This window comes from Muscardinus avellanarius (genome assembly GCF_963383645.1).
Source record: "Muscardinus avellanarius genome assembly, chromosome: 6".
NCBI classification, from domain to species: domain Eukaryota; kingdom Metazoa; phylum Chordata; class Mammalia; order Rodentia; family Gliridae; genus Muscardinus; species Muscardinus avellanarius.
Window position 1 is genome coordinate 93,581,026 of NC_137791.1, and position 24,915 is coordinate 93,605,940.

General features: G+C 40.2%; 2 protein-coding genes across 3 annotated transcripts in view; both read left to right on the top strand.

Annotated features, from left to right (window-relative positions):
- Window positions 1–3,144, top strand: part of PPAT (phosphoribosyl pyrophosphate amidotransferase) — a gene marked incomplete at both ends in the record, with an annotated part of 52,044 nt that extends 48,900 nt beyond the window's left edge. Inside the window, one exon of the mRNA XM_080697861.1 lies at window positions 2,948–3,144. Within this exon, the coding sequence (XP_080553987.1) occupies window positions 2,948–3,144 (197 nt within the window). The remainder of the gene's footprint in view (window positions 1–2,947) is intronic.
- Window positions 3,145–16,933: 13,789 nt separating this feature from the next.
- AASDH (aminoadipate-semialdehyde dehydrogenase) overlaps window positions 16,934–24,915 on the top strand; it is a gene marked incomplete at both ends in the record, with an annotated part of 38,109 nt that continues 30,127 nt past the window's right edge. For both annotated transcript variants that reach the window (XM_080697648.1, XM_080697649.1), the window contains 3 exons: window positions 16,934–17,163; window positions 19,029–19,149; window positions 20,034–20,347. In XM_080697648.1, the coding sequence (XP_080553774.1) occupies window positions 16,934–17,163; window positions 19,029–19,149; window positions 20,034–20,347 (665 nt within the window). The remainder of the gene's footprint in view (window positions 17,164–19,028; window positions 19,150–20,033; window positions 20,348–24,915) is intronic.

The following is a 24,915-nucleotide window of genomic DNA, read 5'->3' on the forward strand; positions in this document are numbered from 1 at the left end:
GGGAAAGAGGAATAATACTGGAGCAATGAATGCTCACAACCCCACAACATCAGAACCCGATAAAACAGAAAATCAGAGATTTCTAGAAGATCAAATCAGGAAAATAACTGTAGAAATAATAGAGGTGCTTCGAAAAGAACTCAGAGAGAGCCAAAAAGAGATAAAGGATGCAATTAATGAAGTAAAGGCATCAATTCAAAGCACAAACAACCGATTAGAACACATGGAGAACAGAATCTCGCTCTTAGAAGATGATCATTCCAAAAATGAACGCATAGTTTCTAATCTAGAAAAAAATATCCGACAGCAGGTATCTGATATTGAAGAAATATGGGCCCATTTTAAGAGAGCTAACCTAAGAATAATTGGAATAGAGGAGGGAAAAGAAAGTGAAACCAAAGGGATCAACAATCTCTTCAAGGAAGTAATAGCAGAAAATTTTCCAGACATAGAGCAAGAGGTCGATACGCAGGTCCAGGAAACGTATAGAACTCCCTTTAGACAGGATCGGAGAAGAGGATCCCCACGCCACATAATTGTCAAAATGACCAATGTGGAAGCCAAGCAGAGAATCTTAAAGGCAACAAAAGCAAAGGGCCAAGTGACATTCAGAGGCAAACCAATTAGAATCACTCCAGACTTCCCAAACCAAGTTATAAGAGCCAGAAGGGCTTGGAGTAACATATTCCCAATTTTGAAAGAAAACAACTTCCAGCCAAAAATTTCCTACCCAGCAAAACTTTCTATCAAATTAGATGGAGAAATAAGAAGCTTCCATGACAAACAGAAATTGAAGGAATTTATGTCTTCAAAACCAGCACTAGAGAAAATACTCAAAGAGATTAACTACAAAGAAGAAATAGGTAACACATCAGAACTAGAGAAACAAGATTTTCCATCCAACAGACAACTAAGATTGGTTATCTGTGGAGATTCATTATTTATGTTAGTCTTTTACCTATCTCTAAAGGGTATTGTTTGCCTTTATTGTTGTTAATTTTTAGGATTTCTAGTTGGAATATTAATATACCTTCAGATATATCATTTGGAAATATTTTATCCCATTCTATTAGTAACTGTTAACTCTGTTTACACTGTCTTTGGATATACAATTTTTTTTTTTTTTAGGGAGTCTGTATACTCCTCTGTTGCCTGTGCCATTGAAATCATAACCAAGAAATCACTGCCAATTTCAATGTTGTAAGGTTTTATGACCCAGATTTTCTCCCAAAAGTTTATAGTCTTAAGATTTATATTTAGGTCTTTTATCTATTTTGAGTTAATACTTGTATATGGGATTAGGTAAGGGTCCAATTTTATTCTTTTCCATGTAATTATTATTTTTCAACAATATTTAGTTAAAAGATTATTATTCCCACCACCAAATGTTCTTGGAAACCTTGTCAAAAATAACTTGACAATATAGGGAAGAATTTAGCTCTAGGCTTTTATTTAACTCCAATGGTTTATATATCTGCCTTTAGAATAGTACTACACTGTTTCAATTATTGTAGCTTTATATGGTTTGAAATCAGAAAATATACATCTTCTAGCTTTGTTCTTTTTCAAGATCGTTGTGGGTACCTAGAGTCCATATTCCATATTAGGATAGATTTTTTTTCTGAAAAATAAATATATAAATATATGATAGTTTCACCTAAAAAATAGAAAAAATAGATTCTCTGGTAAGAAAGAAAGCAAAAAGAAATATTGAAATGTTATCTTTAAGTCATCAAAAGCTTGGTATCAGACAAATGAAACTGTTATGTGAGATTATCATTTTTAATTTTTGATAAATTGCTATAATACTAGATGTCAATCACTAAGCCAAGCATGGGAGGGAGGGATAGGGAGAGAATGGGGTGGGGATCGGGTGGGGGCTGACTGGGCAATGTGTGCATGTATGTCTACAAAAGTATGTATCCCACTATGATGTATGAATACGGTGCACCAATTAAAAATTTAAAAAAAAATATATGGTGGCTCACCCCTGTAATCCAAGTATTTCGGAGGTTTAGCAAGTAATAAGGTTCTCATCAACCTAGTGAGACCCTGTTTCAAAGTAAAAATTAAAAAATAAAGCTGGGGGTGTAACTCAGAAGTTGATTACCTCTGGGTTTAATCTCTAGTACCACAAAAAAAAAAGAAAGAAAATTTATGCAGGTTTATCTTTAATAGTGAGGTAAGGAGATTTATAAATATAAATTGATTCTGGATAAGGCATTTTTCTTTTATAATAAAGAGATTTATCCCTTGACATCTGATCTTTGTGCCTTGGTACTTCCACACTGGTTAGTTAGGGCTGGCATTTCAATTCTGATCATGCTTTTGTGTCACAGTTCAGTATTTGAGTATCACCCTGATGGCCGTCATAGTGTAACCATTCAGACTGTATACTGGTATCACAGACTCCACAGGTTGCTTTCCCCTCTAACAGATGATAAATAGACTTAAGGAAAGTAAGTGCCTTTAAAGATTAAATTAGAGGCCAAATCCTCCTGCCTTCAAAATCTCTTTCTTTTCTTTCTTGTTTTTTGTTTTGTTTTTTTATTTTTTTTGGTGGTGGTACTGGGGCTGGAAACCAGGGGCCTTCTACCTTCGGGCTACACTCCCAGACCTATTTTTTATATTTGGAAACAGGGTTTCTTAAGCTAGCTAAGGCTGGCTTCGAACCTGCGTAATCCTCCTGTCTCAGCCTCCCAAACGTGGGGATTACAAGTGTGCGCCACCACACCTGGCAAAATCTCTTTCTTTATGTACACAAGGTACTGGGGTTTAAGTTCAAACCCCAGCCATGCAAAAGAAAAACAAAAGACATTTAAGAAAGGCTTAAGCAACTTTTTTCTGACTTAAATTATGCTGTTTGTAACTATTCTTTGTTGACCTATTTTCTCCTTTTCAAAAGAAGTCTCATGACCTGTTTATCTCTCCGTCTTGTCCCCTGTAGGAGCAAACAGTGTTGTCTATCTGTCAGTAGAAGGACTGGTTTCATCTGTACAAGAAGAGATAAAATTTAAAAGGCAGAAAGTGAAAAAGCATGATATGATGATTCAAGAAAATGGCAACGGGCTGGCACGTTTTGAAAAGGATGGTCATTGTACAGCTTGCCTCACTGGGAAATACCCCGTGGAACTGGAGTGGTAGCGGGGGTGGGGCCGGGGTGGCGACGGGTCACCTCACGATGGAGAATTGGTCAAGGTGGTTACACCCTAGCTATTCACTCACGTGTTACAATATAAAATGCCCCACACGCTTGATTACCTTTGTACATTTTGAGATTTTTTTTGTGAAGAGTACCAAAGTGCTGACATTGAACTTCATTAATTACATATAATACAACATGAGGGTTCTTTTTAAATGCTGTCATTGTGGTGGTACTGGGGGTAGAACCCAGGGGCTACAGCCCCAGCTCTTTTATTTTTTATAAAATAAATAGGGTCTTGGAATAGGGTCTTGCTAAGTTGCCCGGGCTGGCCGCACTCCTGAGATCCTCTTGCCTCAGCCTCCTACGGACAGGGATTACAGGTATGTGCCACTGTGCCCCATGGCACCTGAGCATTGGCAAGCCTTTTTCACCCGTGAGAAAGCAAGAGGCCAGTGATATTTACCAAGTTCTTGCTTAGAGAATTTGCAAGAGGTCGAGCGAAAAGGTATGATATGCACAGGATTGCTGAGTTAAATTTAACATTTCATGCACAGTTTGGGTCCTTATGCCTCAGAGGTGTCTATCCTGTACAGTTCTGGCTGTATTAGGTTTCACTGTCTAACCTTAACAGGGGTGTGAATAAATACTATACTTTTGGTGTGTAAAGCCATAACTTCACTCCTACATTTTGAGATAGGAATGACTGCCATGCGGTGGTGCATGCCTGTAATTCCAGTACTTGGAAGTCTGAGACAGCAGGTTGGAGGCCAGCCTCAACAGTTTAGCAAATGACTCAGCAACCTAGTGAGATCCTGTTTCAAAACAATCAAAAAGCTTAAAGGTATATTTTGGAGGCAGAATGCCCCAGGGTTCAATCCCCAGTACACAAAAGAAAAATGAAAGTGAGTGATCATTAGCTTTTGACAAGCTAATGGTTACTTTAATTGAAATTCTTTGTCAATTGAGATTTCTTTGTGCTGAAGGGATTAATTAGAAAATATTACCCATAATATTTAGTGCCCAGGAGCCAGGTGTTGTGGCGCACACTTGTAATCCCAGCATTTGGGAGGCTGAGACAGGAGGATTGTGGTTCATGGACAGCCTCTGCTACTACTTAGTGAGGTTCTCTGAAACACAGTGAGACCCTGTTTCAAGATAAAGAATAAAAAATAGGGCTGGGGGTATAGCTCGGGCTGGGGGTATAGCTCAGAGGTAGAATGCCCCTGGGTTCCACACATACTAAAAACACACACACACACACACACAACCATATATGCCCAGCAAGTTAGTACATCAGAATTAAACAAATTTTTAGCTGGGCATGATGGTACACACATCTCAGTACTTGGGGACTGAGACAGGAGGATCACAATTTGAGACCACCCTTGGGAACTTAGTAAGACCCTGTTTCCAAATAAAAAGATAAAATTGGGCTAGGGTCATAGCTTGAAGGTAGAATGTCTCTAGGTTAGATCCTTACTACAATAAATAAATAAATAAATAAATAAATAAATAAATAAATAAATAAATAAAATTGGGCTGGAGTTGTAGCTTAGAGGTAGAATGCCCCTGGGTTCAATTCCTAGTACTACAAAAACAAATTTTCAAATTTGAACAAACCTTTTTTTAAAATTTGTTTAATTATCATATATGTTTTAAATCAAGTGCTAGATCATTTGCAAGCATATATCCTTGTATAGATATATACACGTACATATGATTGCAGTCAAGTGATCAAATAGAAGCATAGGGCCAATTTTGTTGAAGGATCAACGAAGTAATTACTGTTCTAGAATTAAAATACCCATATCTAAGCATCAGCTTATAATCACTTTTTTAACTTTGTTTTATTAGGACCTAATGAATTTTGGTGTTTTGTTTTGCTTTTTTTAGTTTTTTTTTTTGTAACTCATATTTAGAAGATTGAGACCATTTACCTACCAACTCCGGTTTATATAATATTTTTAAAGCATAAGCATGTTTGTTTCTACATTGTGTTACCACAATTTGATGTATATAGTGTCCAAAACCCATTTAGAACTTTAATATTTATTAATAACTAAAATTGTCTGCATTTGCTATATAGTCTTGTGTGTTACATTATGGTGGGTCAAGATAGACTGCTGATAGCTTATCACGCTTGAGTCAGCAGCGGCTGAATCCTGTGGCAGCGGCACAGGCAGTCTGGCATTTCAGAGCCCTGGGACCATGTCAACTTGTCTAGCCTCTTGTCTTAAATGTATTCCCCATGGCTGCATGGAGGAGGTGAGACCTTTGGGTCCATTTTGAAATGGCCTTATTTAAATTTGATTTTTTAAAACAAGAGACTCAGGGAAAATACTAAACCAAGATCTCTGATTTGACTTTTATGTTTTCCACACCTAGTTTTTAGTTTGTTTTATTAAGATGCTTTTTTTTTTAATAAAGGCAAATACTACTGTGACAATTTGGGAATTCTACATATTTCTTACTCTTTATTGTGGCCTTTTTTTAAACAATCCTCTGAAATTTGAATTAAGCTGCAATTTTTATTCACCAGTTTAGTTTCAAGTGTTGTTTAAATGCTTTAAATTTATATAAGTAAACTGCAGAGATGAAAAATATGTTTTCACAGGATCTACATTGTGAACTAAAGTAAGTGTACTTTTTTGTGACCTGTGATTTCTTGCTGACAAATACATACTTATTATATGTATATGTTCTTCCATATGTGTGCTTTTTCAAAATGGTGGCGTTTAGTGCATTATGACAAACAGCACGAAGACAGCATCCTAGAGACATGCTTGGTACCAGCTAGTCAGATCATATATTTCTCTGATCCAAGCATTTCAGTAAATAGCCCTTATAAACCAGGCAAAACTTCTGGCTGGGTAGGAGGAACAAATTAAAATACTTAGAAAATGCAATGCTGATTAAGCACCACGGTAAGGTGAAGTGCATTTAAAATAGAGAAGTGGGTCTACGCACGGTTGCTCACACCTATAATCTCAGTGCTTGGGAGGTTGAGACAAGGCCAGGCTGGGTAAGTCAGTGGGACCCTGTAAAAAGGGACTGGGGATTGTAGCTCAGGGTTAGAATGTCCTTGGGTTCAATTCCCAATAAACCCTTCCTGTCCCCAATAAAAGAAAAATTGCCCAGAGCCTGCAACATCCCTTAAATCTCTTAACGTTTCCTTAGTTTCAAGTATAACCTACTCAACTCCTTCTCTAAGGAAAACTGCCAAGATATTCTTAAAGAGGTTAAAATGAACACCCAAGCCTCTCTTGAGAAAAGCTACATGCACCATAAGACATTTTTGAGCCTGGCATGTGGTGCAACCTTGTAACCCCAGTACTTAGGAGGCTGAGACCAGAGAATTGCAGATTTGCAGCCAGCCCCAGCTACTTAGGCCCTTCTCAACTTAGTGAGACTCTGTTTCAAAATAAAACATAAAAACATTGCCCCTGGGTTCAGTCCCCAGTACTACAAAAAAAAAAAAAAAAAAAAAAAATTTAGAAGCTAGACATGGTGGAATGTGCCTGTAACCCTAGTACTTGGGAGGATGAGAGGATGAGACAGGAAGCTTGGAGGTTTAAGGACAACCTCAGCAACTCAGTGAGATGTTTAACAACCTAGTGAGGCTGTTTTATCATTTAAAAAGACTGGGGGTGCAGACATGGTGGTGCACGCTTCTAATCCCAGCATTTGGGAGGCTGAGACAGGAGGATCTCAGTTTGGGGACAGCCTCAACTACTTAGTGAGGACCTTTGTAACTCAGTGAGACCTTGTTTCTAAATAAAAAAATAAAAAATGTGGCTGGAGGTATAGCTTGGAGGTAGAATGCCCCTGGGTTCAATCCCCAGTACCGTAAAAATAAATAAATAATTAAAGATAAAAACAGGGCTGGGGGTTTTAGGAGTAGAATGCTCCTGGTTTCAATCCCTAATACCACACACATTAAAAAAAAAAAAAGTTAGAGTATACTGTGTAAATTTATATTTTTGTGTACAGAAGTTTTCTCCTTTGGCTCGGAATATGTTGCATGGGAGGAACCAGTGCTTTAGTCTGTTTGGAATCTCATGCAGGATATACCATAATACTGAATTCTCTGCTCTTTGGGAAAATAAAAAATGATTGCACAAAGGAGATCCTAAAGGGCTCTTCATCAGTCACTGAATTTGCTTCATTGAAATTGCTTGTTTGTTAGGCCGGGCATGGTGGCACATGCTGAGACAGGAGGATCACACGGGTTCGAAGCCAGCCTCGGCTACTTAATGAGGCTCTCAGCAACTTAGTGAGACCCTGTTTCCAAATAAAATATAAAAAAGTTCTGGGAGTATAGCCCAGAGGTAGAAAGCCTCTGGGTTCCACCCCCAGTACCACAAAAAAAAAAAAGAAAGAAAGAAAGAAAGAAAGAAACTGCTTGTTTGTGCTGGGCCTGATGGCACACACCTGTAATTCCAGTACTTAGAAGTTTGAGACAGGAGGATCACAGCTCAAAACCAGAGTTAGCAACCTAGCAAGGCTCTCAGCAACTTTGTGAGACCCTATTTCAAAATTAAAAAAAAAAAAAAAAAAAAAAAAATATATATATATATATATATATATACATATATATATATATATATATATATATATATATATAAGGCCTGAGGGTATAGCTCAGAGTTCAATCCCCAGTATCACAAATAAATTAAATAGTGAAAAAATAATAGATAAAAATTGGGCTGGGGTATAGCTTGAAGGTAGCATACCCCTAGGTTCCATCTCTAGCACCACACAAAGAAAAAGGACAAAGAAAGAAAAAAAAAAAAAGGAAGAAAGATTTAAAAAAGGAAGGAATTGTTTGTTGGGTTCAACCCAAGTATTGACATATCAAAGGATATAATAGGCTAAGTGTTTTGTAAAGGATAGAATAGGCTAAGTGTAATAAGAATTGAACCCAGGGGAATTGGATCTCTGGGATCTACTCCTAACCCCATTTTATTTTTCATTTTGAAACAGGATCTCACAGAGTTGCTGAGGGCCTCACTGAGTTGCTAAGGCTGGCCTTGAACCTGTGAAACTGTCAGTCTCCCCAGTTCTAGTATAGGTGTGTACCACCTTGCCCAGCTCTAGGTTAAGTTTATGTATCAACCTGGCCAGGCTATATACTCAGTTTGTGTAAATGCCAGTGTTGCTGTGGTTTTTTTGAGATCTGATTAACATTGAAATTGGGACATTGGTTGAGTGAAGTAGATTGCCCTTCATAATGTGCCTGGCCTCATCCAGTCAGTTGAAGGCAAGAAGAGCAGATTGAGGTTTCTTGAAGAAGGAATGAGTCCTTGAGACTGCAACATAGAAACTCTGCCTGAGTTTTCAGCCTGCTGATCCATGGGATTCATAGTCAATACTACAAACATAGTTCTTACCTAAATATCTAGCCCTTTGGTCTGCCCTATAGATTTCACACTTGTCAGCCTCCACAGCTGTGGGAGCCAATTCATGATGGTCAATCAGTCAGTCACTCTTTTCCCAGATACTTACAAACCAGACGTGAGCATACCCAAATAGTCGATCCTGTTTAAATCGTAGAACCCCTTAAAGAGAGCTTCTGGAAGGAAGGATGAAGAGAACACAAATGAATTGAAAATTATTTGGGAATGAGTTATATTCTTTCCCACCGGCCCCCTCCCTAGGCTAATTCTGAAGTCTTTATTCTTCAGGTGGGAGTAAAACAGGGTCTTTGTATTACAGGGTGCCAGACACCTCAGAGAGGAGAATTAACTGAAGATTATACTGACTCACCCTCTGCAAACTTCCTCTTCCACTTGATTTTTAACAAACTTGTCTGAGGGAATCACTATTTCTAGCTTATTAATATATTCAAAGGTTAACAGATATCTCAGGAAAGCCTATACCTTGAAAGAACCAAACTAATAGAAGACAAAAAAGAAACCCGAGGGAAATAGCAAGAGGGAGGGAAAAAAAATCTTCTAAATTAACATTGTTCAAAGCCAGCCTCAGCTACTTAGTGAGGCTTTCAGCAACTTAGTTTGATCCTGTTTTCAAATAAAATATAAAAAAGGTCTGGGAGTATAGCCCGGAGGTAGAAAGCCTCTGGGTTCCACCCCCAGTACCCCCCCCCCAAAAAAAAGAGACCCTGTTTCCAAGTAAAATATAAAGTAGGTCTGGGAGTGTAGCCCAGAGGTAGAAGGGTTCCATCCCCAGTACCACCAAATTGAACAATTTTAGGCGTCCTATTAAATTTTATAATTTTTTTTGTTTTTTGTGGGTCTGGGTATGGAACCCAGAGGCATTTGACCTCCGAGCTACATCCCCTGTCCTATTTTTTTTTTATTCTTCATTTGAAACAGAGTCTCACTGAGTTGCAGAGAACCTCACTAAGTAGCTGAGGCTGTCCGCGAACTGCGATCCTCGTCTCAGCCTCACGAATGCTGGGATTACAAGCATGCACCACCACGCCCGGCTAAATTTTATGTATTTTTACAGGTGTCCAATATATAGGCTGATGGGATGTAATGCATTAAACATCACCCTAGGCAATTCTGATACAGCCATCAGAGTGCTGGAAACAGGACATCGGGTCAAAGTGACAAAAGGTGCCATTAACCTGCTGGCTGGGTAGATGATCCTGTCATTCCCCAACATAGAAATAAAGGCGCGATACAGGTTTGGGAACAATATTCCCACCCCCAAACAAAACGAATCACCATGTTGGTTTGAGAAGCCTGTGGTAAACGAAGACTCTGGAAATGCCGGAGCCAACTGGCAAGAGTACGGGTTCTGAAGTGAGGCGTGAGGATGGAGAATTTTAAATTCTAACATGGGGGAGCTGCCAGCTTACTACCTCTACTGGTCGACCCCTGTTCGTGGGTCAATATTTCCTACGGGTCGACGACTATGCCTGGGTCAATATTCTCTATTGCGCGGATGCTCCTGGCCAACGCAGCTTCTGGGTCAATCTCGTCTTTATTGTGCCGACGCCGACTTGTTTTTCCAGAGGTATTTATACACAGCTACAGGTCAATCAACATTCTCGTGCTCCCACCACCAGAATACAATAAAGACCAATACAAAACATCATTACAGATAGGCCAATTAGTACCCTGGTGTCATCACCACCTGATCCTCTCTCAGACCTTTTTGAACTTCCCATAACCGCAAACCTGTTGACTCTGGGCGAAGGACAGTCAGCTGAGTCAGAGACACCAATCTAGGGGAAGGCCTTAATGGCTCCCAACATGGAAACATATGATTGCCAGGTGGGGATATTTCTTACTTGAATTAAGAAACATGCCATGGTTTGCTTTTCACCAAAAAGTGACACATATGCTTTTTCAGGTTCTGTAGATGCTGAGCTATCCTCTTACCCCAACCCGTGAAAACAACAACAACAAAAAGGCCTATCTGCCTTTCTCTTATAGCACAATAACTTAGACACCAGGTTATCGCCCTTCATGCTTATTGCTATACATGTCACCAACTATAACAACTCCCTTGGAAACTTTGTTTTTCCTGTGTTATTGGGATCAACTCAGGGCCCTTCTACTTGTGAGTTACATCCCCAGCTCTAATTTATATTTTATTTTGAAGCGGTCTTGCTTAACTGAAGGCTGGCCTCGAACTTGCGATCTTCCCATCTCAGCCTCCCAAGTACTGAAATTACAGGTTTGTGCCACCGCTCCCAGCTATAGAAACAGACACTTCTATTTAGGTGTATAGTTTAAAGAAATCTCTCCAACTCAAACCTGTGTTTGTTTGTTTGGCGGTACTCTGGATAGAACCCAGGGCCATTCTGCCTCCCGAGCTACACCCCTAGCTCTATTTTTTATTCTTGATTTCGAAACAGGGTCTCACTGAGTTGCAACGGATTTCACTAAGTAGCTGAGGTTGTCCACGAACTGCGATCCTCCTGTCTCAGCCTCCCGAATGCTGGGATTACAAGTGTGCGCCATCATGCCCGGCTCTCAGACCCGTTGTTGTTGTTGTTGTTGTTGTTGTTGTTGTTGTTGTTGTTGTTGTTGTTAGTTCTTATTAAAAGTTGCAGATTTTTAGTTACTACTATCTCCATCCCAATTAAAATGTCAGCCTTTTAATGACAGGGACTTCAATTTCAGCCTTCACTGCTATACTCAGAATCCCAACAGTTTTGGGCAGGTTCTCAGGAAATGTTGAGTGGATGAAAGCCAATCACTCTTCTATTTCAGTGTTCTTCACATCAATCCTAGGTCTGTTTAACATACATATATTTGTGGGGGTGGTACTGGGGATTGAACCTGTTGGGGTGAGTCCTCAGCTCAGGAACTCAGGATCTGCAGTGTTCTTGGCTAACGTGACAAAAGGATTTCAGCACACGCCAGTTAGAGACATGGACAGAGGTTTATTTGGGAAAGGAAATACACATTTAAGAGAGAATGCGGGCCACCTCAAGAGAGGAAGGCATATTGGAGAATTCAGGGTTCTCTTCTTATAGGGGACTTTCGTGAGGGGTGGGCTGTGGGGAGCCATTAAGGCTTTCCCCTAGATTGGTGTCTCTGACTCAGCTGACTGTCCTTTGCTCCCAGTCAACAGGGTTTGGGGAGAAGATCAGATGGTGATGGCACGAGGGTACTGATTAACCTATCTGTAATATGTGTTTTGTATTGGTCTTTATTGTATTCTGGTGGTGGTAGCACGAGGATATTGATTGACCTGTGACTATATAAATACCTCTGGAAAAACAAACCCAGCATCGGCGCAATAGAGAATACTGACCCAGGCGTAGTCGTCAACCAGTAGGAAATATTGACCCAAGAACAGGGGTCAGCCAGTAGAGATGTGGGGAAGGCTGGCGGCTTCCCCACATTAAAATAAATATTCTGAGAATCAAATTTTTAAGAGATAAATTCTTCATCCTCACGCCTCTCTTCAGAACCTGTACTTTTGCTGGTTGGCTCCGGCAGTGGGCTAGAGAAGGTATATGAGGAAGAGCTCAGTCCAGTAGTCTTGAGGCAGTTTATGGTGGGCAGGTGGTCTAGGCAGCCTTAAGGTGGATGATCTCTGGTTGATTGGGGTCCTCATTAGCTGATTGACAGATAAGCTGTAATATCCTAAATTACAGGCTTTCTCGGAAATATTGTTAGCTCTAGGATCTACAGGATTCCCAGGAATTTTTGGGAGAGTCAGGCCTGGGAAAGAGAACTGGTTTGTGGACCAGAGGCTGAGGCATGTCAGCTCCAGGTTCATATATTAAAGTTATGTTTTACTTTTCCTTTCTGTCTCTTTCTACCTTATTTCTTCTATCCTACATCAAGCCCAGGGGGTGTTTTATTTGAGCTACATTCCCAGACCTTTTTATTTTAAAACTGTCTAGTTAGACTGCTGAGAATCTCACTATGTTGCAGAGGCTGGTTTTGAATCTGAGATCCTCCTGTCCCCACCTTCCAAGTACTGGGATTACAGGAGTGCCTGGCTAGCTTTAAGAATATTTTTATCCTCCTTTTATGAATGGTGAAACTGCATTTCCAAATTCAAGACTTTTGTCCAGAGTTTCTTGGCAAGTATGAAAGGGTACGATTCCAAGAAGATGAGCTCCAAAGTCCTCGCAGACCTTGTCCAAGACCCAGGGCGACCAGACTGCGCCTGGACCTAGAACGACCAGGACACCGCCGATGAGACAGGCCCAAGAGTGATTGCAGCTTCCGGAGTGGGCGGGACTGAGCACGCGTCCAGCCCGCGGTCGCTGGAGTGACGTCACGCAGCGACGCGGAGGAGTGACGTAAGGGCAGCGCGGTGGTATAGCTTTAGGGCTGCGTGGCAGCTGCGTCTCCTGTGCTTGGGACGTCCTGGGCGGGCTGTCAGAGGGCCCTGAAGGCTTCGACCTCGGGGCGGCACTGTCCGAGTGAGTGGCGGTGTCTGGCGGGAGGCTGTGAGAGGGAGGTCGAGTGTGGCGAGGCCTGGGTCTGCTCCCGCGCCGGGGCGCTCAGCTCAGGACCGCCTGACCTAGGACTTGAGCCGGTGGGGTCAGGGGCCTGGTGTGTGCAAACCCCACCTGACCTGTGTGATCTCCCCTGCCGTCCACCCTCCGCTCTTTGCCTGCCTCCTGCTGTGGTTTCGAAAAGCAACAAAGATATTTCGGAAGCTATGAAGTGAATTGTTAAATGTAGTTGCAATACTGCAAGACACAGGTGCATGAAGTGCCTACATTACTTACCTGTCTTTAAAATACTTCACTTAGGAAGAGTTCCTAACTCAGTAGAATCTCATGACACTCTTAAGACCTCTGGTGGCTAAATAACACCCTCTAGACTTGTCACGTAGCAAATTCGATACCATTACTTATTTTACTTTTTTTGTTCTTATTAGGTCCCAGAAATGTTTGGGCATCTAATAGGTAGAATGTTCTCTATTTGAGAGACTATGATTCAGTGAATTAAAAGGAAAACCTAAAAGAAAACTGGATTTTTTTGCCATCGGGAAACTGGAAATTAAAAATAGAACACATCTTAATTACTGTACTGATATGTATGGTGAGTAGTAGTATCATTTATCATAAAATATCACTTTATTTATTTATTTATTTAGCGGTACTGGGGATTGAACTCAGGGGCGTTCTATCCCCGACCTACACCCCTAGCCCGATTTTATTTTTTATTTGGAAACAAGATCATGGTAGGTTGATGTGAGTGTCACTACTTGCTGAGGCTGTCCTCCAACCTGCGACTCTCCTGTCTCAGCCTCCCAAGTACTGGGATTACAAACTTGTGCCACCATGCCTGGCTAGGAATTTATTTTATAATCCTGTGCCATGATGTGAAGGAATTATAAAAAGTATAATATATTAATCAGGTTGTTTTCTCTTGGGAAATTAACAGTTGCACATGTTTTTGCATTTAAGAGGAAAAAAGCATCAGCTAATTGCGGTGGCACACACCTGTAATCCCAGCTACTCCTGAGGTTGAGGCAGGAGGATTGCAAGATCTAGGCTTCAGCAGTTTAGTGAGACTCTGTAATAAAATAACATAAAAAGGGCTGGGGATAAAGCTCATTGGTACAGCATCTCTGGTTTCAATCTTCAGTACAGCAAACAGCAATAACAAAAAGGGAAAAAAACATCTTTTCCATATAGACTAAATTTTTGTTAGAATCCCTGAACATAGTATATTGCATAGTATAGTCAAATTGGAATTCAGATACCATTCTTCAATAAGTTCATGTTGTGAAATCAACTCATCCCGTATTATTAGAGTGCATGCTATGGTCCTTATATAACAATCATTTGTATGTCTAAGGAAAGCTTAAAAATTATATTTTGTGCATGCATCACAAAAATGAGCTAGTGCTTATAGAAATGTTTACTAAAAAATGCTGCAAATTCTAAAGTATCTTGTATACTTGGTAGGCTGAGACAGGATTGCAGGTTCATAGCCAGTGTCAGCTACTTAGGCCTTCTTCAACTTAGTGAGACCCTGCTTCAAAATAAGAAAAAAAATAGGACTGGGGGTATAGCTTGGAGATAGAATGCCCTTGGGTTCAATCTCCAGTACTGTAAATAAATAAGTTCATAAATAATAAACTTGTACTTTTAAACTTGATTTTTAGAAATCACAACATTTTCAGATTTTATGGGTCTAAACAGTTATTGGTTCATTTTACTTTAAGTATGGTTTGAGGTGGGCGTGGTGGCACGTGCTTGTAATCCCAGCATTTGGGAGGCTGACATTGGAGGGTGGCTGTTTTCTAGCCAGCCTCAGGCACTTAGTGAGGCCCTTTGCAACTTAGTAAAACCCTGTTTCAAAATAAAAAGAATAAAAAATAGGGCTAGGGATATAGCTCCCAGGTAGAATGCCTCTGGGTTCCATCCCCAGTACCACAGGTTGTTTCATGCTTTTGCATTTAAGAGGGAAAAAACTTGAATAATTAAAATAAGCTACTTGATAAATCTTGTTTGTTCAGAAACATGGAAAATAGGGTTCAGAGGGGGAAAAAGTTACCTTTGCCTCTAAGAAACACTGACTGTTGTAAGGTTTTGTATTGTTTTTTTTTTTTTTGGTACTGGGGATTGAACCCAGGTACATTCTACTTCTGAGGTATACCCCCAGCCTTTTTTTATTTTTTATTTTGAAACAGGGTCTTACTAAGTGCTGAGGCTGGCCACAAACCTTCAATCGTCTTGTCTCAGCCTTATGAATACTGGGATTATAGGCATTCGCCACCATACTCAGTTGAAGGGTGTTCCCCCCCCCCAATTATCATTGATCTGTATGTTTTTTTGATGAAATACTGTTAAAATTTTTGTTGTTGTTGTACTGAAGATGGAACCTAGGGGCCTTCTACCTGCAGGCTACAGTCCCAGACATACTTTATATTTTTATTTGGAAACAGGGTCTCATTGAGGTGCTGAGAGCTTCACTAAGCTGCTGAGGCTGGCTTCGAACCTGTAAGATCCTTCTGTCTCAGCCTTCCAAGTACTGGGATTACAAGGGTGCACCACCATGCTCAGCTAAAAAAATTTTTTTACATAATATGCATTGGAAAACACTGTTGATGTATTACAATGTTTTATTGGGTTTTAATACTGCATTTAGAGCTAATATCGAAATGAATTTATTAGCAATTTAAAGTTCAAGTAAGCCAGGTATGGTGGTGCATGTTTGTAATCCCAGTACTTGGAAGGTTGAGACAGAAGGATCTTGCAGGTTCAAAGCCAGCCTCAGCAGCTTAGTGAGACCCTGTTTCTAAATAAAATATAAAATAGTTCTTGAGGTATAGCCCAGAGGTAGAAAGCCCCTGGGTTCCACCATCCCCGGTAACTAACACACACACACACACACGCACACACACACACACACACGTAAGCTCTTTATAGTCTATTTTACTTGAACTTTAGTGTGTGTGTGTGTGTGTGTGTGTCACTGAGGATTATGCCTAGGGGTATTCTACCTCTGAGCTGTACTCCCAGCATTTTTTTTTTTTTAACTGGGGATGGAACCCAGGGCATTCTACATCCAAGCTATACACCCAGCCCTATTTTTTATTCTTTATTTTGAAACAGAGTCTCATTAAGTTGTGGAGGACCTGACTAAGTAGCTGAGGCTGACCATAAACTGTGATCCTCCTGTTTCAGCCTCCCAAATGTTGAGATTACAAGTGTGCACCACCATGCTCAGCAAACTCCAGCCCTTTATTTATTTTTTATTATTTTATTTAATGTTTGTGGTACTAGGGATTAAACCCAAGGACTTTCTACCTCTGAGCTACACCCCAGCCCTAATAAATGTATATTGGGATAAATGGGATATATATGTTTACTAAAAAGAAATGCTGCAAATTCTAAAATATCTTGTGTACTTGGGAGGCTGAGACAGGAGGATTGCAGGTTTGCAGCCAGCGTCAGCTACTTAGTGAGGCCTTCTTCAACTTAGACCCTGCTTCAAAATAAAGAAAAAAAGTAGGGCTGGGGGTGTAGTATATATATGTTTCAAAATAAAAAATAAAAAAGGCTGGGGGTATACCTTAGAAGTAGAATATACCTGGGTTCAATCCCCAGAACCAAAACAAACAATACAAAACCTTACAACAGTTACTGTTTCTTAGAGGCAAAGGTAACTTTTTCCCCCTCTGAACTGTATTTTCCTTATTTCTGAACCTATTTAATAAGTTGAGAGCTTCTTCACTTATGTATCTTCCTTATAATTGTTTTGTCAGAAATGATAAAGAGAAGTTTTATTCTCTCCTTCCACTAAGCTCCCTAATACTCCCTCTCTCCCTAATATTTCTATATGTGCAGAGTTCTCTGCTGCCAATGTTTAGATAAACTTCAGTGAAATGACTCTTCAGGCATTGGTGCATCAGGCTGCTTCCCTTCATATGGACAAAATAGCTGTATGTTTTGATGAATGTAACAATCAGCCTCCAGTTTATTACACCTACAAGACTATGGTTAACACTGCTTCAGAATTATCAGATTTTCTGCAGTTACACTGTGACTTCCAAGGAATTCGAGAAATCGGTCTCTACTGCCAACCTGGAATAAACTTACCCTCTTGGATATTAGGGTAATACATTTTCGTACTATAAATTTGTCATTACTCCTAGCTAATTTGTCATTTTTAATACAAGTACATATTGCAAGTTACTGTTCTATTTACTATTGGATTATTGCATAGTCAATTCTGGAAAGGCTAAAGAAGTTCACATTTCCTCTAGTGTTATTTTTAATCATTTAAATTAATTAGTCTGTTTATTTAGGAGAGACAAGAAGTTTTCCCTAATAGGAGATTTAAATATCTACAAAATATAAGGGTTTCTTTTGTCAAGGGAAAACAATTTCTAACACTTTGTTGTTAGATCAAAGAAAATGATGTCAAGGACACTGGTACACACCTGTAGTTGTAGTACTTGGAAGGCTGAGACTGGAGGATTACAGATTTGAAGCCAGCCTCAGCTACTTCGTGAGGCCCTCCACAACTTAGTGAGACCCTGTTTCATGGGCTGGGGTTGTAGCTTGGAGGTATAATACCCCTGAGTTCAATCCCTACTACTGAAAAAATAGAAGAAAAGGGCTGGGATGAGCCAGGCATGGTGGTATCTATCTATAATCCCAGTACTTGTGGGGCTGAGACAGGAAGATTACAGGCTCACACCCAGCCTCAGCAACCTAGTGAGACCTTCTGCACCTGATTAAAAAAAACAAATAGGGCTGAGGATGTAGCTTGGAGACAGAATACCCCTGGGCTTGATTCCTGGTACCAAAAATACAACAGAAAAGGACTGAGTTGTAGCTCAGAGATAAAATGTCCCTGGGTTCAATCTCTAGTACCAAGATCAGTAGATAAAAAGGGATGGGTACGTAGCTTAGAGAACACTTGAATAGCATGCATGAGGGCCTGAGTTTCATCCCTAGTACCCCCCCCCCACATTGAAATATGAACCTATGGGAAGGCAAATATCTGTGAAATGTTCTAGAATGTTATCTGCTTATGATTTCTGTTCTAGGGCTCTGCACTAAATGAATACTGCCAAAGAATTAATTCCATAATATGTGTTTTAGTAGATTAATTATAGAACTGCAGAGTACAAAAGTTTCAACATTTATTCATTTAATAATTGATAGCTGTTTATTGGAAATTTAATATATGCAAAGGTTTAGTGTCCCCAAAGTGTACTTTAAAGTATTTTTACTTAAAATAAGTAAATGATCTTTAATCTTATTTATGTAAATATTGCTACATACAAATTGAAAGTTTTTTCCCTTAAGTGTAACTGATTTTGGTGAAATACAGTTTTTAGTATGAAAAGTCTTATAATCTGCATAGTAATAAGTTATATGTGGATGTTTAGCTTCTTTGATGTTATCCTACATTGACAGATGAAGAAATTAGAATTTACTACCTATTTGGTATTAGCAGTGGCCATATACAGTAATACATTAGCTTTTGTCTCTGTTTTTGTTTTGTTTTCTTTTATTATTTGAAGTACACTATTAAAAATTTTCTCTGTTAAGTGATAAGAATTTAGTGTAGAAATTTATAATACACAAAGTATTCCTTAAGAGCAAGATAAAATAACTATATTTATAACCAAAGATGTGTCCATGAAAACATTGGGAAATTCTGATTAACAATAACATGCACAGAAAAATAAAAATGCTTAGCCGGGCGTGGTGGCGCACGCCTGTAATCCCAGCATTTGGGAGGCTGAAACCGGAGGATCTCGGTTTGAGGACAGCCTCAGCTACTTAATGAGGCCCTCTGCAACTCAGTGAGACAAAATAAAGATAAAAAATAGGACTGGGAGTGTAGCTCAGAGGTAGAATGCCCCTGGGTCCCACCCCCAGTACCACAAAAAAAAAAAAAGAAAAGAAAAATGCTTAAGGTTGTGTTATATTTAGTAAGCATTCTGATTCTGTACGTTTCTTTAGAATTCTCCAGGTCCCTGCTGCTTATGCTCCTGTTGATCCAGATTCACCACCATTGCTATCAACTCATTTTATGAAGAAATGCAATCTAAAGTATATTCTTGTTGAAAAAACACAAGTCAATGTAAGTCTAGATGTTTGAATTGCTTTTTTAATGTTATATCTTTCAGTTTCAGTATTCTCTTCTTTCTTGATTTCTACATTTGCTAACTCTAGCAAGGCTTCTCAGACTTAGCACTATTTACATTGTGGGTTGAGTAATTAATGCGGATAGTGTCCACTACCTTAGAGGATTTGTGTGTGTGTGTGTGTGGTGGTACTGAGGTTCCTGGAAGCCCTTCTACCTCCGGGCTACACTCCCAGACCTATTTTTTTTTTTTTTTTTTTTTTGGAAACAGGGTCTCTTAAGCCGGTGTGGCTGGCTTCGAATCTGCGCGATCCTCCTGTCTCTGCCTCCCAAGCGTGGGGATTACAAGCGTGCGCCACCACGCCCGGCTAAGAGGATGTTAACAATTTTTGGCCTCACTCACTAGATACCACTAGCATCTCCCAATTGTGACAACCAAAAGTGTCCAGACATTGCCACTGAGTTTGAAATAAAAATAGCACATTACTCTGGAGATGTCTCTTTTGTGTGTGTGTGTGTGTGTGTGTGTGTGTGTGTGTGTAGTATTGGGATGGAACCCAGGGGCATTCTGCCTCTGAGCTATCTACCCCCTCAACCCATTTTATTTTTTTATTTGAATAAAGAGTCTTACTGAGTTGCAGATGGCCTCACGATGTTGCTAAGGCTAGCTGTGAACCTGCAATCCTCCTGTCTTAGCCTCTCAAGTACTGGGATTACAAATGTTCACCACAGGTTTTATTTGTATTTTTTTTTTTTATTTCTGGATAAATAGTAAGTACCCTCATTCCCCTAGAGCCATGTTAAATGAGTAAATGGATATTTTCTATATTTAAAATGTCTTTAATATATATATTAATATTGCTATCTTTGTCCCCTAACAGAAATTCACCTCTTCTCATGAAACATTATTGAACTATGACACAGTTAGTGTGGAACATAATGACCTAGTACTCTTCAGACTGCACTGGAAAAATTCTGAGGTGGACATGATGCTACATGATAAAAAAGAGAAATATGAAAAAGAAGCAAGAAAGAGTAGCACAGGCTCTGAGGAGAGCCGAGAAGGAAGAGAGCACATGGACCTGAGGCTGGAGTGCTGCCTAGCCTATGTGCTGCACACGTCGGGGACCACGGGGACGCCCAAGATCGTCAGAGTGCCGCATGCCTGCATCCTGCCAAACGTCCAACATTTTCGGTAAGCCTTATCCTTTAGAAATTATGTTAAAATCCTTGGAAATTATGTTTAAAAGAGAAGAAAAAAAAAAGCCAGACGTGGTGGTGCACAATCGTAATCCCAGACAGCCTCATCTACTTAGTGGGTCCTTTGCAACTCAGTGAGACCCTGTTACAAAATAAAGAATAAAAAATAGGGCTGGGGGTGCAGCATGGAGGTAGAATGCCCTTGGGTTCCATCCCCAGTACTAAATAAATAAATACATACATGGGCCGGGCGTGGTGGCGCACGCTTGTAATCCCAGCATTCAGGAGGCTGAGACCTGGAGGATGGCAGTTCACGGACAGCCTCAGCTACTTAGTGAGGCCCTCTGCAACTCAGTGAGACCCGGTTTCAAAATAAAGAATAAAAAATAGGGCAGGAGGTGTAGCTCGGAGGTTGAATGCCCCTGGGTTCCATCCCCAGACCCGCAAAAAAAAAAAAAAAAAAAAAAAAAACATGGAAAAAGAATTTCAAGTACTTGTTCTTTATACATCTTACTTCTAAACAAATAGTCCTAAACAATTGAGTCTGTTTCAGCTCTGTCTGAACTTTAGTTCTTTGCAGACAAGGAGTTCATTTTGTGACCCAGGCTAATCACAGAACAAACAAATGATGTGGTTAACAGCTTTGCTTTTCAATTATTAATAAGAATGCAAGAAAGATTTTTCTGGCAGAGGTATCCTCAGAAGCACTGCAGAAAGAAGCTTGTCCTGTTAGAATGTGTCAGGGAAGGCTGGGTGTGCTGGTACACACTTGTAATCCCAGTACTTGGGAGGCTGGGAGAGGAGGATGGCAGGTTCCAGGCCAGCCTCAACAACTTAGTGATACCCTGTTTCCAAATAAAAAATGAAATAGATCTGAAAGTATAGCTCAGAGGTAGAGTGTTCCTGGATTCCATCCTCAGTATTGGAAAAAAAAAGAATGTGTCAGGGCAAGAGCCTGAAATGTCTAAGTGAACATAATTTGTTAGATAATGGGGAGCCATTAGAAAATTTGCATTTTAGCCAGGCATGGTGGTGCACAATTGTAATCCCAGCATTTAGGAGGCTGAGATGGAAGGATTGCAGTTCCTGGACAGCCTCAGCTACTTATGCCTTTTACCACTCAGTGAGACCCTGTTTCAAAATGAAGAATAAAAAATAGGGCTGGGGTATAGCTCAGAGGTAGAATGCTCCTGGGTTTCATCCCCAGTACCGCAAAAAAAAAAAAAGAAAGAAAATTTACATTTTATTGAATTCACTCTTGTGGTGGTATTATGGAGTTTGGCTTGTTGCTGTGTTGATGAAAGATGAGAAATCTCCAAACCTGAGATTCTCTATTTGTGAAGAAAAAGGTAGTGGAGGAAGAGTGAACTAGGAATTGTAGGGCTATGGAATCCAAGGAGAAAATAAGTAACAGTAGAACCTTATGAGATGCACATATACTTCTATGGCACTGTAAGTTTTAGGTAGTTAAAATAATAATAAAGCAGGCATGGTGGTGCATGGTTGTAATCCAAGTACTTGGGAGGCTAAGATAGAAGGATCCCACAGGTTCAAAACCAGCCTTAGCAGCTTACTGAGGCTCTCAGCAACTTAGTAAGACTCTGTTTCCAAATAAAATATAAAATAGGTCTTGGGGTGTAGCCCAGAGGTGGAAGGCCTCTGGGTTCCATCTCCAGTACCACACACAAAAAATAAAAGTTGAAATAGGCCCTGGAATATAGCCCATAGGTAGAAAGCCCCTGGATCCCTAGTAACACACACACACACACACACACACACACACACTAAAAATTGGGATGTAGAGAAGTTAAAAAAAAAAAGTAAGCCGGGCGTGGTGGCGCATGCTTGTAATCCCAGTACTTGGGAGGCTAGACAGGAGGATCAAAGGTTCACAGCCAGCCTCAGCTACTTAGTGAGGCCCTCTGCAACTTAGACCCTGCTTCAAAATAAAGAATAAAAAATAGGGCTGGGAGTGTAGCTCAGAGATAAAATATCCCTAGGTTCAATCCCCAGTACTGAAAAAAAAAAAAAAAAAAAGTAAAAAGAAAGGGGGGATGTAGCTCATGGCAAGTGCATGGGTACTTGCCTTGCATGCACAAGGCCCTGGATTTGATCCTAGCACTTCAACAACAACAAAAAAAGAATCAAGTGAAATTAATTATATTTAATTCAGTATATTTGAAACATTTCAGTATATAATCTAAAAATTACTAGTGAGGTATTTTAGATTTATTAAAAACACAAGTCTCAGGCCGGGTGTGATGGCACATGCTTATAATCTTCGCGCTTGGGAGGTGGAGACAGGAGGATTGCACAGGTTCGAAGCCAGCCTCTCTGGCTTAAGAGACCCTGTTTCCAAATAAGATATAAAATAGGTCTGGGAGTATAGCCTGGAGGTAGAAGGGTTCCATCCCCAGTACCACCAAAAAATAAATAAATAAAAAATAAGGCAGGGGGTGTAGCTCAGAGATGGAATGCCCCTGAGTTCCATCCCCAGACCCGCAAAAAAAAAAAAAATGCAAGTCTCGCCAGGTGTGGTGGTGCACACTTGCAATCCCCACGCTTGGGAGGCCGAGACAGGAGGATCTCACAGGTTTGAAGCCAGCCTCAGCTGGTTTAAGAGACCTTGTTTCCAAAGAAAATATAAAATAGGTCTGGGAGTGTAGTCTGGAGGTAGAAGGCCCCTGGGTTCCATCCCCAGTACCACCAAAAAAAAAAAGAAGTCTCAAAATCTGGTATGTATTTTGTACTCAAACATCTCAGTGTGCACAAGCCACATTTTTAGTGCTCATTATGCACTAATGTATTGGATATCACCAGTGTGTCTAGGAAGAGAGAATGGTTATAGAGAAAGGTGACTGTTGTAATCTACAATATGGCCTTTAATGACTTCTAAGTTTTCCAGGGCCAAGGACATCTTAAATAGAGGCTGGAGATCAGAGAATGAGAAACAAGGAAATAGAGGTAACAGAAGTAAAGTCTTGGGGTTTTTGTGTGTGTGTGTGTGCGGGGGTGTTGGTACTGGAAATTTAACCCAGGGGCATTCTACCTGTAAACTAAGCCCCTAGCCCTTAAAATTTATATTTTATTTTTTGGTACCAGGGATGGAACCCAGGGGCATTCTACTTCTGAGCTACACCCCAAGCACTATTTTTTTTTTTTTTTTTTTTTTATGGTGGTACTGGGATTCCTGGAAACCCTTCTACCTCCGGGCTACACTCCCAAACCTATTTTTACATTTTTATTTGGAAACAGGGTCTCTTAAGCCAGCACAGCTGGCTTTGAACCTGCATGATCCTCCTGTCTATGCCTCCCAAGCACAAGGACTACCAGCGTTCGCCACCATGCTCGGCCCCAGTACTATTTTTAATTCTTTATTTTGAAACAGGGTTTCACTGAGTTGCACAGGGCCTCACTAAGTAGCTGAAGCTGGCTGCAAACCACAATCATCCTGCCTCAGCTTCGCAAATGCTGGGATTACAAGCGTGCACCACCACGCCCAGCATTTTTTTAAATTTTGAAAAAAGGTCTCACTGAGTCAGTTGCACAGGTTAGTCTGGAAACTGTGATCCTCTGTCTTGTCCTCTCAGGTACTGGGAGTACACGTGCTGCCGTTGTATCTAGCTTAAAATTAAAATGTTCTCTTCTAGAAACTGGCTTTTTTTTTTATGGAACTGGGGATTGAATCCAGGGGCATTCTACCTCCGAGCTACACCCCTAGCCCTATTTTTACTTTTTATTTTGAAACAGGGTCTCACTAAGTAGCTGAGGTTGGCCACAGCCTTCAATCCTTTTGTCTCAGCATCCCAAGTACTGGGATTACAAGTGTGCGCCACTACTCCAAGTCCTAGAAACTTTTTTTTTTTTTTTTTGGTGGTACTGGGGGTGGAACCCAGGGGCTTTCTATCTCCAGGCTATACTCCCAGACCTATTTTATATTTTATATTTTATTTGGAAACAGCATCTCACTAAGTTGCTAGAGCCTTACTAAGTAGCTGAGGCTGGCTTTGGACCTGTGTGATCCTCCTATCTCAGTGTCCTAAGCACGGGGATTACAAGTGTGCACCACCACGCCTGGCCTAGAAACTTATTTTAATGGAAAAGAAAGATGAAATTTGAGGGGGGCTCTAAGTTTTCATCTTTGTTTTATGATGGGAGAATTTTTTAGGCTGAGGTCAAGAAATTGAGAGGATTGTTTTAAATAATGAAACAAGCCGGTTGTGGTGGTGCCCATTTATAATCCCAGTACTTGGGAGGCTGAGACAGGAGAATCGCAGGTTCACAGCCAGCCTCAGCTACTTAGTGAGGGCCTTCACAACTTAGTGATAACCTGTGTCAAAATAAGGAATAAAATAGGGCTGGGCATATAGCATAGAGGTAGAGTGCACCTGGGTTCCATCCCCAGTACAGAAAAAAAAAAAATGGAATAATAAATTCCTATTAATGTAGGTAGTGAACCATGTGGGCTAATTTTTTTCTATTTATCACTATAACAGAACATCTTGAGCATCCCTAAAATGAAAATGTAATATTTGCAATGCTTCAAAATCTGAAACTTTTCAG